This window comes from Rhinatrema bivittatum, chromosome 13 (genome assembly GCF_901001135.1).
Source record: "Rhinatrema bivittatum chromosome 13, aRhiBiv1.1, whole genome shotgun sequence".
Taxonomy (NCBI): domain Eukaryota; kingdom Metazoa; phylum Chordata; class Amphibia; order Gymnophiona; family Rhinatrematidae; genus Rhinatrema; species Rhinatrema bivittatum.
Genome location: NC_042627.1, coordinates 47,116,783 through 47,135,395, shown reverse-complemented (window position 1 = coordinate 47,135,395; position 18,613 = coordinate 47,116,783). Strand labels below are relative to the sequence as shown.

At 46.5% G+C, this 18,613-nt stretch overlaps 1 protein-coding gene across 4 annotated transcripts in view; it reads right to left on the bottom strand.

Annotated features, from left to right (window-relative positions):
* ZNF280D (zinc finger protein 280D) overlaps positions 1–18,613 on the bottom strand; it is a 570,468-nt gene that overhangs the window by 216,404 nt on the left and 335,451 nt on the right. For all 4 annotated transcript variants that reach the window (XR_003852490.1, XM_029575754.1, XM_029575752.1 and 1 more), the window contains one exon: positions 6,203–6,337. Coding sequence is in view for 3 of the 4 variants with exons in the window: in XM_029575754.1 (XP_029431614.1) it covers positions 6,203–6,337 (135 nt within the window). In the remaining variant the exon portion in view is untranslated. The remainder of the gene's footprint in view (positions 1–6,202; positions 6,338–18,613) is intronic.

Here is an 18,613-nt window from a genome sequence, read left to right as displayed (position 1 = left end):
GTATATGTGAGAGACAATGAAAGTGACTGCTCAAGGAGATGACTGATGTGTATGTGAGAGTGTGAGACATTAGTCAGGGAGGTGACTGATGTGTGTGTGTGTGTGTGTGTGTGTGTGTGTGAGAGAGAGAGAGAAAAAGCATTGAAGTGAGAAATCTGGGTATGTGAGAAAGCATGGGCGTAAGAAGCCTGCTGTTGGGGGGGGGAGGGGGGTGGATGTGTGTGAAAGAAAGCATGGGAGTGAGAAGCCTGATTATGTGAGAGAGAGAGCATGGGAGTGGGAAGCCTGTGTGTGTGTGCATGCATGAGAGTGAGAGACTGGTTGGTAAGGTGACGGTGTGTATGAGAGAAATAGACTGGTGTGTGTGAATATGAGAGAAAGAATGTGATTCAGGGAATGAGAAGCCTGTGCAGTGGAGAGAGAGCATGGAAATGAGAGAGAGACTGGTGTGTGTGTATGTATGTGTGTGTGTGTAACAGAGAGAAAGTGATTATGGGAATGAGAAGCCTGTGCATGTGAAGAGAGTGAGCATGGGAGTGAGAAACCTGGGTGTCTGTGACACACAGCATGTGAGGGAGAAGCCTGTATATGTAAGACAGAACATGGAAGTGGGAAGCCTGTGTGTGTATGCATGAGAGAGATCGTGACTGGTGTGTGTGTGTGTGTGTGTGTGTGTGTGTGTGAGAGAGAAAGAAAGTGATTATGGGAATGAGAAACCTGTGCATGTGAAGAGTGAGCATGGGAGTGAGAAACCTGGGTGTGTGTGAGACACAGCATGGGAGTGAGAAGCCTGTTTATCTGAAAGAACATGGGAGTGGGAAGCCTGTGTGTGTGTATGCATCAGAGAGATCAGGTGACTGGTGTGTGTTTGTGTGTGAGAGAAAGAAAGTGATTATGGGAATGAGAAGCCTGTGCATGTGGAGAGAACAAGCATGGGAGTGAGAGACTGGTGAGTGTGTGTGAGACAGAGAAAGTGATTATGAGAGTGAGAAGCCCATATATGTAAGTAGAACACGGGAGTGGGAAGCCTGTGTGTGTGTATGGCATGAGAGAAACTGTTCAGGAAGGTGACTGGTGTGTGTGTCAAAGACTGTTTGGGAGATGATTGGGGTGTGAGAGACAGAAACTGGTCATGGGGGCATGACTGGTATGGTGTGTGTGTGTGAGAGACATGGGCATTAAGGAAGAGGACCATGAGTATAGAGCTTAGCTTCTACTGCTTCTGGTGTGTACTACGGCCTGCATGGAAAAGGAGTAGGAGAGCTGCTGGAGGGGGTAAGTAAAGGTGGCTTTTTAAGTTTATTTTTCTTGATTGACTGCCATTTTAATTATTTAATATTATGTGATGTGTCTGCTTTTTTTGAAATATTTTATTGTGTTTGGAGAATTTTTAATAGTTTTTATGAGTTTTTAATTGTTGGATGTTATTCTGTTCATAGTTGTTGTGAAACATTTATTCTGCTTATTAGTATAGTTTTACAATTATTTCTGTGTGGGGATCTATAGCTGCTTGCTAGTTCTGTTTTCCTAATAAGAGGTGTATTGGTTTTTAGGGCCTGATTTAATATTTATAGTGTTGCCTTTTCATAGATAGGGTTGCTCCTGTTTGAGTGTATTCCATAATACAGGTGTAACACTGTGCGGATTAGTTTATGTGCATTACTACAGATCCTGGGAGTATGTTAGGTTGGTTCTGTGTCTGTTACCGAGATGAGATATTTTACTAGCATGTAAGAGTTTTATCAGTCTTATTTGTTGTGTTTTCTCAAGAGGACATGCATTGGTGGTAAACTGCTGTCTTTTCATAAGTAGGGCTATTGAGCCTGGAAGTAGAAGGAGTTTGAGTTGCTGTTACTGAGATGACACCAGAACCAGAATATCTTTTTTGTAGGGTGAGTTGTATGGGGAATGTCATAATTCTGCTTTACATCCATTATTGTGGGTCAGGGGGGTTCCCATGGATGCAAACTGTACTTTTACATCTAGCCCCGTGATGATCATGGGTCAGTGTGTCATGCATGTGAGAACCATCTGTCAGGTGTGTCCCGACAGAAAAAAGGTTGAGAACCACTGGTCCAGATGAGTGGGATGTACCAGAGTCCCTCCATTCTGGGCAGGAACCTGAAAGACCCGCATGCAATATACTCTCCCCAAACATCGCTTCCTCTAGAGTGCGCACATCTAAATGATGATGGCATCCTCGGATTCCACCGGGATAAAGCCCCCTGTAGAGGCCGCATGTGAGCAAAAGCCCATGGCACTAAATCTAGCATAGAAGCTATGGACCCCAGGACTTGCAGGTAATCCCAGACTTTGGGCACTGCCATGCTCTGCAACTGAATAACCTGACTCTGCAGCTTGATGACTCTCTCCGAAGTCAGGAACATCTTCCCCAGTTGGGTATCGAAGCAAGTGCCCAGTTACTCCAAGAATTAAGTCGGCTTCAGGTGACTCTTTGTGAGGTTTGTCACCCAGCCCAATGCCCTCAGAAGCTGGAGCACTCGCTGGACTGAACAACCACACTCTACCCTCCGACTTTGCTTGAATGAGCCAATCGTCAAGGTACAGGTGTACCAGGATGCCCTCCTTCCTGACTGCCGCCACCCTTACTACTATCACCTTTGTGAATGCGTGAGGCGCCATCACTAAACCCAAAGGGAAGAGCTCGAAACTGGAAATGTTCTCCCAGAACCATGAATCTCAGAAACCATTGCTGCTCGGGTTGAATAGGGATATGAAGGTACGCCTCTGACAAATCCAGGGAAGCTAGAAACTCCCTTTGCGCACCGCTGCTATCACTGTGCACAGCGTCTCCATCCAAAACCGCAGCACCTGGAGAGATAGATTGAGAATGGGCCAAAAGGTCCCTTCCTTCTTTGGCACCACAAAATACACTGAATACCTGCCCCCTTTCTCCTGAGAGGGCACCGGAACAATGACGCGTAGAAGCTGTAAGCGCTGGAGCGTATCCTGCACCGTCTCCCGCTTGCTCCGGGAGATGCAGCGAGAGCCTACAAAGGTAGCCGAGAAAATTCTAAGGCGTAACCATCTCTTACCACCTCCAGGATCCACCGGTCCAACGTTATTCTGGTCCAATCCTCATAAAAAAGAGAGCCTTCCTCCGATAGCCTCCTGAGAGGAGTGGACCTTCACACCTTGATTATCTGACCTTACTTCCGCTCCCCCCCACTGGGACCCACCGTCCCTAGGGAACCTGTGCTGATTCCGAAAATCTGCCCAAACTCTGTTTCTGCAAAGCTTGCACAGGGGCTCTGCCTGCTCGAAATCTCCTAGCCTCTTGAAAACGGACTCCTAGGACCCTTCCTGTCTTCAGGCAACTTACTGCCTTTCGACTCTCCCAACTGCTTCACGAGCTTCTCCAAACCTTCCCCGAAGAGGAGTTTCCCCCTGAAAGGTAGGTTCGACAGCTGGACCTTAGATCACATATCCGCTGACCAATTTTGCAGCCAAAAGAGCCTTCGCGCCGCAACAGCCAAGATCATTCTCCTGGCAGAAGTCCATACCATGTCGTACAGAGCCCTGGTCATATAAGCCACTGCCGCCTCTAAACGGGCCACATCTGCCGCTTCAGATGCCGTTCCTGAATGCTTGACATGCACCTTCTGCACCCAGGAGAAACAGGCTCTCTGCATCAGACTTCCACACATCGCTGTTTGAAGGGCTAAAGCTGAGAATTCAAAAAGCTGCTTGAGCAGAATCTCCAGCTTCCTAAGCTGGAGATCCTTGAGAGCCACCACGCCTATCCGGGATGGTAGTCTTCTTAGTAACCGCCGCAACAGCTGCATTCACCTTGGGAATTCTCCATAACTTCAAGGTCTGTTTCGGCAAGGGATATAATTTCCCCATAACTCTCACGACCTTCAGGCCCTCCTCGGGAGATTCCCACTTCCTATCCACCAACTTGTTCACCTGCTTTGGCAACAGAAAAGTGATAGGGGGTCCATGCAATCCCTCCAGGAGTAGATTCACTCCTTTCTTGTCCGAGTCTTCCTGGACTTCTTTGATGTCGAGCTCCTCCAGCAGCTAGGGAATCAATGGACCCAGTTCCTCTCACCAGAACAGTCGGACCACATGTGGGACATCTCCTTCTGTGACTGGAATCGCCTGATCCTGCATGGGATCCCCCAAGACCCTCAATGGATCTCGATCCAGGTTCTGAGTTGGACCTACCAGGGAACTAATGGGGTCCTTGTCCGGTGCCCCCGGACCCCCTTGGAGCTGCTTAGGATCATCCAGGCTATCTGAAGAATTGCCCTCCTCCGGGGATTCTCTGAGACCCAGCATCCCTCCTGACTCCACAGGCCCTATAGCCCTCTTGGCCATCCAGGACTTCCTAGGCAAAGGCCTCTTTGCCCCTAACTCCTTCCGGGCTAAATAAGCCTTATGAAGGAGAAGCACAAAACATGTGAAAAAGACCTCCGGGGTCAAGGAGGAAAAGTCATTATCGACTCCTTCCCGAGCCCCACCCTGTCCCCTTGCCACCAGCAGGATCCTTTCCCACAGGAAAAAGTGTGGGAGGGGAATCCCGGGGCTCAGAAATGGTAGCCTGCACTTCTGCATGTGCTACCAAAATGGCTGCCAGCTTCTCTAATCCCTCCAGAGCCAACCCAGCTGCCTGCAATTTTTCACCACTCCCTGGGGGTCCCACTGAGGTACCGCCCCCCCCCCCGCCCCCGAAACCCAATTGTGGCAAAATGAGGCCGCATCGAGGCGAGAATGCCTTGACCTGCAACCGCGGCAAAGTCTGCCTCGCTGAGTGGGAGTCGGCATGTCAGGGTAGTTGGGCCTGCACACGCGGTCCTGCTGCTGAAGTACAGCACTATCCAACCCCAATAAAGGCAGGCAATTTGGCCCACTCCCTCCTGCCTGCCTCCTGGCAGAGAAAAAAAAACTCCCAAAAAAAACAAACAACTTACCTGCTCCTCAGGTCTGCACACAAACACTGCTGCAGCCTCCCAGTCCCTGCTTTTTTTTTTTTTTAAAGAAACAGGGCCTAAAGGAAAAACAGGAGGGAAAGACTACTTCCAAAAAGAAATAAGTGAAAGAAATACTCCCCTGCTTCTGGAGGCTACCTGCTGAGGAACCAGGTACACCAAGGGAGCGAAGGGCCCAGAGGGGGAGAGGGAACCAGAGCCTCTGACTATCTCCCCCCCCCCCCCCCCCAAAAGGCAGAGTCATGACAGGGATTGCCAATCCTCCCACTCGCCCGGCTCTTCCCAAGGGATGGCCCATGAAGGAACCTAACACCTCGGAGAGCTTATCTTTTTTTTTTTTTTTTTTTTTTTTTAAACACCACCTCCAGACTGCAGGTATGCACCTCTACCATCAGCTGAAGATAAGAGAAATACTGAGGGACTGCAGGTGGCACTCTGTTATATAGCAGTGCCTTAAAGTTTTGTTCTCTGTCTCCATCTGCTGGTAGGGATGCATAAACCCATTGTCTGGACTGATCTGGGGTATGGACAGGAACTATATATTTATCAAGGAGGGAGTTATAAATTTTACATGTCTCATGTTTGTATTTTAAACTTAAAAGTTGAGCATATTTACTTTCTCAGAGCAAACAAGGCATCATATTTATGAATCTGGTACTAAAACAAGGGTAGACAAATGTTTGGTCCAGAGAGTCACATCAGGGGGCCAGTGAGGCATCCAGTAGTGACATTTATCTCCCAAGAGGTCCAGGAATACATTGGGAGACATGGCAGCAGGAAGCGAGATAACTGTCGGCTTACTGATGTCACTCACAGCTGGAAGTGACATGCTCTCATCACTGTAGGCCAGGATGCATTTTGCCCCCATAGGCTGAATGGTGACCTCTTGTGGACTGGATATGACTCTCAGGCCATTGTTTGCCTGCCTCTGTACTAGAGTATCAGGTTAAAAACAAGCCATCAAATTGCAAATTATGGAAAGAATGGACTCTTTCCCCTGAAAGGATGTCCAGTTATTAAATGTCACTACAAATTGCACTCCATTAAAAACACTTTACATTTTAAAAAAGCACGTTTTATATGCTTAATTCTTTCTTTCCGAAGACAATAGCTTTGTAGATCCGTGCACTTATTTTTAAATATCTTAGCATCATTTTCCAGGATTTTAACCACCTCGAATAAAATTAATTTTAATTTACTTTAATTCAAATCACAGTATTACAATACAGATGTTTTAATTAACTTACCTTAGTCCCAGGGGGCAAGCCCTCCAATTCCTTAGGCTTTCTATATGTTCGATGATGTTGAGTTTTGTGATCCATTTTTTCTTTACAGGTCAAAAATTGCAATCTGCATTTAGTACAACGATAAATTCCTTTTTTCTATTAAGAAATAAGAAACAGCAACAGCATTTAGTAAACCTGTCTTTTTTTTATTTAAGTGTCTCATCATTATCAGTTGTCATTTCCATAAAGAAAAAGGAAAATGCTTAACTAAGGAGTAGGGAGAGAGAAATTGTCACCAGAAAAAGGGAGGTGATATTGCCCCATATAGATCCCTGGTAAGATCTTACTTGGTATATTGTGTACAATTCTGGAGACCACACATTCCAAAGGATATGAACAGGATGGAATCTTTCCAGAGGTGGCTACTAAAATGGTCAATTGTCTTTGATCTAAAGCATATGGGGATAGACAAAGATCTAAACATGTATACCCAAGTGGAAAGGCGAGACAGGAGAGATAGAGACAGAGACAGAGACAATCAATTATCTCAAAGGTTTCCATGCACAGGAGGCGAGCCTTTTTCAATGGCAAGGAGGCTCTAGAACGAGGGGCCATGAGATGAGGCTGAAAGGGGATAGAATCAGGAGTAATCTTAGGAAATATTTCTTTACAGATAGGATAGTGGATGTGCAAAGTCTACCAGTGGAAGTGGTGGAGACAAAAACAGCATCTGAATTTAAGAAAGCATGGGATAATTACAGGGGATTTCTAAGGAAGTGATGAGAATTATAATGCTGAATTAATTGGATGGATGGGCAGACTAGATGGGCCATACAGTCTTTTTCTACCATTATGTTTCTTTGAGTATTTTAAAAGAGATCACATATTCCTTAAAAGAAAAAGAGGGTAATGCATTAAAAGGAAAGGGGCGGATTTTCAGAGCCCTGCTCGCGTAAATCCGCCCAAAACCGGGCGGATTTACGCGAGCAGGGCCCTGCGCGCCGGGAAGCCTATTTTACATAGGCCTCCCGGCGCGCGCAGAACCCCGGGACTCGCGTAAGTCCCGGGGTTTTCGGAGTGGGCGTGTCGGGAGGCGTGTCGGGGGGGCGGGGCCGGAGCGCGCGGCGTTGCGGGGGCGTGTCGGCAGCGTTTTGGGGGCGGGTACGGGGGCGTGGCTACGGCCCGGGGGCGTGGCCGCGCCCTCCGTACCCGCCCCCAGGTCGCGGCCCGGCGCGCAGGAGGCCCGCTGGCGCGCGGGGATTTACGCCTCCCTCCGGGAGGCGTAAATCCCCCAACAAAGGTAGGATGGGGGTTTAGACAGGGCCGGGCGGGTGGGTTAGGTAGGGGAAGGGAGGGGAAGGTGAGGGGAGGGCAAAGGAAAGTTCCCTTCTAGGCCGCTCCGATTTCGGAGCGGCCTAGGAGGGAACGGGGGTAGGCTGCGCGGCTCGGCGCGCGCAGGCTATACGAAATCGATAGCCTTGCGCGCGCCGATCCAGGATTTTAGTAGATACGCGCGACTACGCGCGTATCTACTAAAATCCAGCGTACTTTTGTTTGCGCCTGGAGCGCAAACAAAAGTAGGCTGTTCGCGCTCGTCTGAAAATCTACCCCAAAGGTTTTAAAATTTTCCAGACCAAGTACTTTTCATGTATCTAGTTTCAAATTGTTTCACATTTGTTTTTAACACCAACTGTAATTTAACACCTAACAAACACAAAAATTGAAGAAATTACTTATCTGATAATTTCGTTTTCCTAAGTGTAGACAGATGGACTCAGGAACAATGGGTACAGTGTGTCCCTGATAAAACAGATGGAGACGGAGTCAGATTTCAATCTGATGTCAGCACTACATATACCCGTGCAGGAAGCTCCGCTCTTCAGTATTCTCCTTGAAAAGCAATAGTGGATATATGTGTGTTTGGATAACTTGATGAACTTTATTAACTTGAGCTAGTTGACGTGATTTGGAACTGGAGACCGCCGGTATCGTGAACCGAGAAATGCCGACACCCGGTAGCTATGGGTGTCTTAACTAAGGGTAACGTCTGGCTTACCCGTGCTTGTCTTGCTCTCGGGGATTCTTACCTGAGGTTTCCGTATTTTGAGGCAGCCGTGGGCAGGATACTGAGTCCATCTGTCTACACTAAGGAAAACGAAATTATCAGGTAAGTAATTTCTCCATTTCCTAGCGTGTAGCAGATGGACTCAGGACCAATGGGATGTACAAAAGCTACTCCCGAACCGGGTGGGAGGCTGCGCGGGGCCCACTTAGTACTGTCCTTGCGAATGCTGTGTCCTCCCTGGCCTGGACATCCAGGCGGTAGAACCTCGAGAAGGTGTGAATGGAAGACCACGTCGCCGCCCAACAAATCTTGGCGGGTGACAGCATCTTGGTTTCTGCCCAGGACACTGCCTGGGCCCTTGTGGAATGGGCCTTGACTTGTAGAGGTGGAGGCTTGCCTGCCTCTACATAGGCCGCCTTGATTACTTCTTTGATCCAGTGGGCTACAGTTGCCCGCGAGGCCGCTTCCCCTTGTTTCTTCCTGCTGTGAAGAACGAATAGGTGGTCCGTCTTTTGTATGGATTCCGATCTTTCCAGGTATCGGACTAGGAGTCTGCTGACGTTAAGATGGTGTAGAATGCGTGAGTCTTCCGAGTCCTTATGCTCGTCTGGAGATGGCAGCGAGATGGTTTGATTTAGATGGAAATGAGAAACCACCTTTGGAAAGAAGGAGGGGACAGTGCGTAGCTATATGGCTCCCAGTGTGAATCTGAGGAATGGTTCCCGACAGGATAGTGCTTGAAGTTCAGAGATGCAACGAGTTGAGCATATTTATTTATTTATTTATTTAGCATTTTTATATACCGAAATTCATGTAGCAAATCAATTCGGTTTACATTTTAACATTAACATGCATGTAAGAATGCTATTACATAGAACAAGGAATATTTGACTTGGAACAACTAAAACTGGGAGAACTGGTATTAAATTAAACCAAACAATAAATAGAGTGATATTTTTTTTGTAACAGGCTAAACAATAGTAAGACATGTAATCATCTAAACAAAAGCTAAATAAGGATTAGACTAGACAAACTGAGAGTTGGTAAGCTGCAAGTAGGAATGCTAGCTGGAGTAATTATATTGGTTTAGTCTGAAAGGAGTTCTTTGTAGCTAAGGAAGGAAGTGAATAGTGGGAGATTATTGGTGTAGATTGAAAGCTTGCTCAAACAGCCAAGTTTTGAGTCTCTTTTTGAAGGTGATCGGGCATTGTTCCTGTCGGAGTTCAGGGGGTAATGAGTTCCATTGATGTGGGCCTGCTTTGGATAGAGCTCGTTTGTTTAAAGTGGATTTGATGGCTGTGGCAAGGAGGGTATTCCTGTAAGCTGTTCTCACCGGTCTGTCGGGAATATGTAGTTGAAGAGGGATGTTGAGTTCCAGTGGGATGAGATTGTGGATAGATTTGTGAATGATGGTAAGGATTTTGTAAGAGATTCTTAACTTGATCGGGAGCCAGTGTAGGTTTTTCAAAATGGGGGTGATATGGTCTCTTTTGTTGGTTTTAGTCAATATCCTGGCTGTGGCATTTTAGAGGATCTGTAGGGGTTTTATGGTGCTAGCTGGGAGTCCGAGTAAGAGAGAATTGCAGTAGTCTATTTTTGAGAAGATGATTGTCTGTAGAACTGAGCGATAGTCATGGAAGTGTAGGAGCGGTCTGAGCCTTTTTAGGACTTGCAATTTGAAGAAGCCATCTTTAATGGTATTATTAATAAATCTCTTGAGATTGAGTTGATTGTCCATTATGACTCCGAGGTTTCTGACTTGAGCGGAGAAGGATGATTGTCTTGTAGTGAGAGTATGTTAGTTATTGCCTGGCTGCCGTCTTGGGTGATGAGGAGTATTTCTGTTTTACTGGAATTGAGGATCAAATTAAGGCTCGTGAGCAGGTTGTTAATGGTATGTAGGCAGCTGTTCCAGAGATCTAGTGATTTTTGCACGGATTCGGTCACCGGGATAAATATTTGTACATCATCTGCGTAGATGTAGTGGGTTAGATTTAGTTTGGAAAGGAGGTGGCAGAGCGGTAAAAGATAAATGTTGAAGAGGGTTGGGGATAGGGATGAGCCTTGCGGTACTCCCAAGGAAGCGTGGACGGGGTGTGATTCGTTATTGTTTACTTTGACTTTGTAAAATCTGTTGATTAGAAATGACTTGAACCAGTTCAGTGCCGTGCCTTTGATTCCGATGTCAGATAGCCTATCTAGTAGTGTTATGTGGTTGACGGTATCAAATGCGGCAGAGAGATCGAGGAGAATGAGTAGACCGGGTTGTTTTTTTCCAAGATTTAGTAGAATAGTGTCTGTTAAAGAGATTAGTAGAGATTCAGTGCTACGAGCTTTTCGGAAGCCGAATTGATGGGAGGATAATATATTGTTATCTTCCAAGTACTCTGAAAGTTGTTTGTTAACTATTTTTTCTAAAATTTTGGAAATAAAGGGGAGATTAGCGATCGGGCGATAGCTGGCAGGGTCATCTGGAGACAGGTTTGGCTTTTTCAGAAGTGGTTTCAGAATTGCCAGTTTTAGTGGATCAGGGACTAATCCTTGCATTAGAGAGCAGTTAATGATGTTTGAGATTGGCTACAGTTTTTGAACTGGCGATGAGTAGATTTGAGGATATAGCATCTGAAGGGTAAGATGCAGGTTTGATTTTCTTAAGGATTGTTTCGATCTCTATAGAAGAAGTAAGTTCGAAGGATTCAAGACTCGTGTTCAGTTGAGCATATTGCCACTAGGAATGCAATCTTCAAGGTCAGGAGCCATAGGGATAGACTGCTAGAGGAGGCTCCCGCTAGGAAGTCGAGTATTAGATTGAGGTTCCATAGGGGTACCGGCCACTTTAGCGGTGGTCAGATTTGCTTGACCCCTCTCAGGAAGCGGGAGACATCAGGATGGGCAGATGGACTGATGCCGTCCACTTTGGCTCTGAAGAAGGCCAGGGCGGCCAGTTGAACCTTGATGGAGTTGAGGGATAATCCCTTATTCAAGCCATCTTGCAGAAATTCCAGGATCATGGGAATTTTGATTGTCCGCGGCAGGATGTCGCGGTCTTCACACCAGGGTTCGAATATTCTCCATATTTGTATGTAGGTTAGAAATGTGGAAAACTTGCGGGTTCTGAGAAAGGTGTCAATCACTGTCTTAGAGTATCCACTCTTCCTCAGGTGAGTCCTCTCAATGGCCAGACCGTAAGAGAGAATCGAGTTGGATCTTCATGGAGGATCGGTCCTTGCTGGAGCAGATCCCTGTGTTGAGGTAGACACAGGGGGTTCCCCACCAGAAGCCTTCGCATATCTGCGTACCACGGCCTTCTTGGCCAGACCGGGGCCACTAGAAGTACTAGCCCCCTGTGGTGTTCAATCTTGCAGATGATCCCGCCCAGTAGTGGCCATGGAGGAAAGGCGTACATCAGGTCTTCCTGTGGCATCGATTCCCTGAGATTGTGAGTCCTGTCGGTGGCTGAAGAACTTGGAAACTTGGGTGTTGGACCGAGTTGCCAGAAGGTCCATGACTGGTGTTCCCCAGCGGTTTACTATCAACTGGAAGGCTGTGGTCGACAGCATCCATTCCCCTGGGTCTAGACTCTCTCTGTTGAAGTAATCTGCAGTGACATAGTCTTTTCCCGCAATGTGGGCGGCTGAGATCCCTTGTAGGTTTGCTTCCGCCCATGCCGTTAGGGGTCTATTTCCAGGGACACCTGTTGGGCTTCTGGTTCCTCCCTGGCGGTTGATGTAGGCTACTGTTGTGGCGTTGTCCGACATGACTCTGACAGATTCGCCTCAGAGTCGGTGACTGAATCGTAGGTAGGCTAGTTTGACTGCCTGGGCTTCTAGTCGATTGATGTTCCATCCAGACTCCTCCTTGTCCTATTGCCCCATGGCCGTCAGTTCCTGGCAGTGGGATCCCCACCCTCGTAGGCTCGCATCTATGGTGAGCAAGACCCATGTCGGTGGGGATAGTCTTACTCCCTTGCTCAGATGGTCTTCTTGTAGCCACCATCGGAGCTGGGTCCGCACCTCCTCCGGTAGCTGGAGGCGAACGGGGTAGCCTGGGACATCGGGTTCCATCGTGACAGTAGGGAACATTGTAGCGGTCACATGGCCATGGGACGACTTCCAGGGTTGATGTCATGAGGCTGAGGACTTGGAGATAATCCCGTACCTTGGGGCGAGGACATCTCAGCAGGTTTCGCAGTTGGTCCATCAGTTTTCTTCTCCTTGTAGGGGGAAGAATGTCCTTGGCTTGTTTGGTGTCGAACCATACTCCCAGGTACTCTAGAGATTGGGAGGGCTGCAGGCAGCTCTTGGTTGTGTTGATGACCCACCCAAGGTTCTCCAGTAGATTCTTGACTCTGGTGGTCGCCTGATGGCTTTCCTCTGGAGATTTTGCCCTGATCAGCCAATCGTCCAGATACGGATGTACAAGGATTCCTTCTTTCCTCAGTGTCGCCGCTACTACCACCATGATTTTGGTGAACGTCCGAGGGGCTGTGGCTAGCCCGAAGGGTAGCACTTGGAACTGGTAGTGATGACCCAGGATCGTGAAGCGTAGGAAGCGCTGATGATTGTGATAGACCGGGATGTGCAGATAGGCTTCTGCAGGTCCAGGGAGGTCAGAAATTCTCCCAGCTGTACCGCCCTTATGACCGAGCGTAGGGTTTCCATGCGGAAGTGTGGTACCCTCAGGTAGCAGTTGACCGACTTGAGGTCCAGGATGGGCCGGTACGTTCCCTCTTTCTTGGGGACGATAAAATAGATGGAATAGTGCCCAGTATTTTGTTGGTGCATGGGCACCGGTGTTATAGCCTTTAAGGTGAGCAATTTGGTCAGTGTGGTTTCCACTGCTGTCCTCTTGGAGGGGGCATGGCAAGGAGATTTCACAAATTTGTCTGGAGGGATGCTGTGGAAGTCCAGATAGTATCCCTCTCGGATGATGGTTAGGACCCACTTGTCAGACGTTATCTCGACCCATCTTTGGTAGAATAGGGCAAGCCTGCCCCCTATGGTTTCTTCCTGTGGATGAGTCTGTTGATTCTCATTGTGGGGTGCGGCTGGGGCCTGGGCCTGAGTCGGCTCCCCGCTTGTTGTGTTTGTTCCGAAAGGACTGGCCCTGCCTGCAGGGCGAGGTGCTTGGTATGTATTCTTGTACGGTCTAAAACGCTGTGATCCTCTGCCCTTGGATGTTCGGGGAGAGGGGTGTTGGCTTCTCTTGTTCTTGTCCTCTGGTAGTCGAGGTACTGGGGATTCGCCCCATTTGTTGGCTAACTTCCCCAATTCGCTTTCGAACAGAAGGGTTCCTTTAAAGGGCATTCTCATGAGTTTTGTCTTGGAAGTCGCATCAGTTGACCAGCTTCGGAGCCAGAGTTGCCTTCTGGCTGCCACAATGGATGAGACGCCCCTTGCTGAGGTGCGCACCAGGTCGGAGGTCGCATCCGTGAGGAAGGATATGGCTGATTCTAATGTTTCGACGGGTGTGGTATGGTTCCTGGCCCGTGACAAGCAGGCGCATGTCACCACGGCAGAGCAGGCAGCGATCTGCAGTGACATAGCTGCCGCATCAAATGACTGTTTAAGGATGGATTCCTGACGTCTGTCCTGGGCATCCTTGAGTGCCCCTCCTCCTTCGACTGGGATGGTAGTGCGCTTTGTGACAGCACAGACCACAGCATCCACTTTGGGAAACCCCAGGAGTTCTTTGGCTTAGGGATCCAGTGGGTATAGGGCTTCTAGGACCCATCCTCCTTTGAAGCTGGCCTCCGGAGCATTCCATTCCAGGTCGATCAGCTGTTGTACGGCCTGCAGCAATGGGAAATAGCGTGAGGCCTTATGGAGCCCGACCAGAAGAGGGTTAGTCTTTGGTTCTGCTGTGGCGCTTGTGTCTGGGATGGCCAGTTCCTTCAGGCTCTGAGACACAAGGTCTGGTAGCTCTTCTTTGGAGAAAAAATGCATCATGGTTCGGTATGGTTCCGTTCCTAGAGGGATTTCCTCTTCCTCCAGGAAGTCTTGATCTTCCTCCGAGGTGTCCGTGTCCCCTAAGGTGAGGCTTTTGTCCGGAGAAGGCACATCTCTGGGAGGCCGAGAAGGGCCTGGAAGGTTTGGGTCCTCTGGTGGAGGCTGTGGCTGTGTCACCGGTGGCGCCGATTGCACCTGGACAAAGGTTTGCAGACCTTTAAAGAATTCCACCCAGGAAAAGGTTCCTGGGTCTATACTGAACCCAGCGGCGTTCCCCAAGGACCCCGTCTGAGGGAGGGCCGAGCTGGGAATAGAGAGGTCCGGGGTACTATCGGTGGAGCCGGATTCCAGTACTGGCTGGGGGGGACCTTGCACTGGTTCCTTCAGAGCAGTCTCGCACTGTAGGCACAGGGCAGTAGCCTCTTCATGCTGCGCCGCTCTTATGAGGCAGGCTGGACACAGGGCTTGTGCTTTGGCTTTCTTGGCCGGTGGTGCCATGGTTTGTGCACGTAGGATCGTTCAAACCCGGTCTGTGCGTCTCTATGTGCGCGCAGGGAGGTGCTCCGGGTGCGCCGAGGATGTGTGTGTAAGTTGCGAGGATGTGTGTGTAAGTTGCGAGGATATGTGTGCCGCTGTGCGCGCAGTCAAACTTGTGCGCCTGACGCTGTTGGGCATGTCGCTATGCGCCCGGCACCCTTGTGCGCCCCGCTGCGCGCACGACCCCAATGCGCACACAAGTATGTTATGTGCCCGGCTCACCTCTGTGCGCACGGCTCGTTAGGCGGACAGAACGGCGATCAAGGAGGGGAAATGGCGCCGGCGACCACGTGAGCAAGATGGCGACTCCCCCAGAGGGTCTCCACGTGGGAGAACCCTCGAGCCAGATCAGGGTCTAGCCTGGACTGGGTTGATCAACCCGATGGGACAGATGCCGGCTGGCGATCTGTACAGTTATTGGAGCCTCGGAGACTGGAGTTTTCTACCTTACCTTGTCTCGGCGTTTCCCGGTCTGGAGCCGGGCTGTCTCCGGCTGCGGGTGGAGGGGGAAATTACTTTCACTGCCACGCTCAGTCTTGCACCTGCTGCCTCTCAGCCACTCCCATTCCTGGGGGCTAAGTCAATGCCGGGAACCGGCTACCAGACCGAGGCTTACCTCTGAGGGATCTTAAAAATCACCTCAGGAATTCTTGACTGGGGGAGGGACCCTTAGGTATCGCCGCAGAAGAGTGGGGCTCGTCTCTAGCGGTAAGATTATTTCTTCTTTGTTTTGGAATTTTGATTTGGATTTTCTAACGCTGTGAAAGCGTGTGTATAGTCCCGAACTGCTAAGGAGATGGAGAAATACTGAAGAGCAGCGCTTCCTGCACAGGTATATGTAGTGCTGACGTCAGACTGAAATCTGACTCCATCTCCAACTGCTATCAGGAGCACAATATACCCATTGGTCCTGAGTCCATCTGCTACACGCTAGGAAACTATGTATAATGGGTGAAAGTGGATAGACACCGGAGTATTCTTGGAAATATTTCCTTACAGAAAGAGTATTTATTTATTTAAAAACTTTTCTATACCGTCGTTTAGTAATACACCATCACAACGGTTTACAATTAGGCACGTATATCAGTTTGGTTTGTACATTTATCTAGGGGGGTGCCAATCATTTTTTGGTTACATGTTTCAAAAATCTATTCTATATGGAAAGTGGATTGGAACTTCCAATTATATGATTCATTGGATAATCATATACGTTTTATACTCTCTCTCAAATTAATACTTAATTATGATAAAAATAGTAAAGAAAGCAATTACGCTTTTAGGTGACTTTCAGCTGTGAGTAGGTGTTCTTACTCATTGACCTCATTGTGAAAAGCTTTTTGAATAGTCAAGTTTTCAAACTTTTTTTTGAAGAGTTTTAAATCTCAATCAATCTTATTTCGAGTGGCATTGTATTCCATAATATTGGACCCGCTAAGGATAGTGCTCTCTCTCTAACTTGGGTCAGTTTTGCTATTTTGACACAGAACAACCTCCCACTTGAGGTGGTGGAGGCAAAAAACGGTATCTGATTCAAGGAAGTATGGGATAAATGCAGGGGATTCTCTGAAGGAGTGATGGGAATTGTAAGGGCTAGATAAATTAGACAGATGGGCAGACTAGAGGGACCATATGGTCTATTTCTGACGTTATGTTTCTATATTCTCTGAAAAGGTATTTACAGATCAAAAGTAGCTCTATGCAAAAGTGGCCATTAGCATGTAAACAGGTATGTCCTAACCAAAGACAAAATCTGGGTCTATTTAGTAGTGATGAGCAGATGATTAAATAATTAGGTGAATTAAAAAGAACTTAAGGGATACATATCTGAAGATCACTTGTTTATCTGTATAACTTAAAAAGCAATGAAATTACAAAGATCACATTTTTACCTTTATCTGGTAATTATCACAATTTCTAAGAAAAAAATAAATATTGTATCAAATTTTATAAATTTTACACTTCAATAGAATTTGAGAAAACAGTTTTACTAAAATAAACTAGATTAGCATGCACATACTTTTGAAACGTGTGATTCATCACCACAAATACATATTTAAGAAGATATTTATTACAAAGAATTTTTTTTTTACTAAGCAGTTCCTTCCTACTCTTTTGTGCTTCCAACTCAATCAAAGCCAGGGCTAGAATACAGCAATATCAATTTTTATTTGCCATCCAGGGATCATTTCCCTATTTTACATCCCCTCCCACCTCACTTAACCTAGTTAATGCAGTGATAGTCCTTGGACAGGAGCCATGAATAAGGGCTCCTCCTAGAACCTTGCAATCAGGGACACTAAATTCAGCCACTGGGTGTCACTGCATGAGCAGACTCAGTTTAATCACAAGTTACACTACAACTCTAGGGGGGAGGAAGATGGGGTTGTGTGGCCAATTTGTCCTGCTGTCTACAGCTGAACAATTTTGCTTTCTCCGTAGCCAAGCAGGACTATATCAGCCATACATGTGGGAATTCTCAAGTTGAGGGTTGTAGTTTTTAACCCATGTTTCTAAAGTATTTGTTTAAATGTTGAAGCAACTAATTGAACAAGCTTTAGTGCCACCTGGCCAATACTATTATCTCACAGAGAAGCTTCCTCAAGACAGTAATGCTTAGTGAAGGAATGAATATAAAAAATTGCTGCTTTGCAGATTTCTTGTATGGAGGCAGTGTGAAGATGTGCTAAAGATGATGCAGTAGCTCTAACTTGATGTGTTTTAATTTTTTGATCAATATGTTGGCCTGATTTAGGATAACAGTAAGAGATTCAATCAGAGATCCATGCAAAACTGAGTCAGAAAAACCTTGCTTTACCAGGTTAAAGGAAATAAATAACTGGAATGATTTTAAGATTTGGTTTCATTCAAGAAGAACAGAGCTCTTCTACAGTCCAAAGTATGCAGAGATTATTTGTCTTACTGTTATATGTTTTTGGAAAGGAAGTTGGGAGGAAAATGGATTGATTCAAACAGAATTGACAAACCACTTAGGCAAAAATTTAGAGTTACTTTTCAAAATTATTATGTTCTTGAAAATTTGCATATAAGAATGTGGTGGGCTACCAAGGCTTGCATTTCACTTAATCTGTTTAGAGAGGTTACTGCTAATAAAAAGAACACTTTCCATAATAGAAATGTTAAGTTTGTGGTAAACAAAGCTCAAAAGGAGGCTTCATGAGTTGCCCTAGAATGATCAAATCTCGCTATATAAGAGGATCATTCACTAGTTGATGAAACTGAAGGCAGTTCTTCATAAAACTAGCAACTAAAGGTTGTTACAATAAAGGCAAGTCCCCAGAATGTTTATATAGTTTATTGTTTTTATATACTGTCACATTAGCCGTAGCCTTCACAACGGTTTACAATATAAATATGATAAAAGAAATACAATAAAACATTAAATAAGTAGTGGTAACAGCTAAAATGTTAAAAGAACGTTAATAGAAGAATTTAGCTGTTAAGATAAAAACATTCACTCTTAAAATAATATTAAAATATCGTAGTATAAAATATAATCTAAATAAAACAAACATCAGATATTTATTTATTTATTTATTTAAAGACTTTTATATAGCGAAGATCATGTACTGGTACATATCGCTTCGGTTTACATATAACCAGATTGGGAATTACCATAGATATGGTGTACATAGAACAATGATTAATAATCAGAAATCAATAAACAGTAAACATGATGCATAGAAAAACAGTAAACAGGATGCATATAACAATAAATAATAATAATAAAGAATAAATAAGAGGTAAACAGTAGGTGTAACTGTGTGGAAATAGAAAACTATTTAAACTGGTGGAATTGGATATACCTCGAACGTGATATCTGCCTGTAGCCCATTTTCTGATGTTGATGAAAGGCAGCTATTG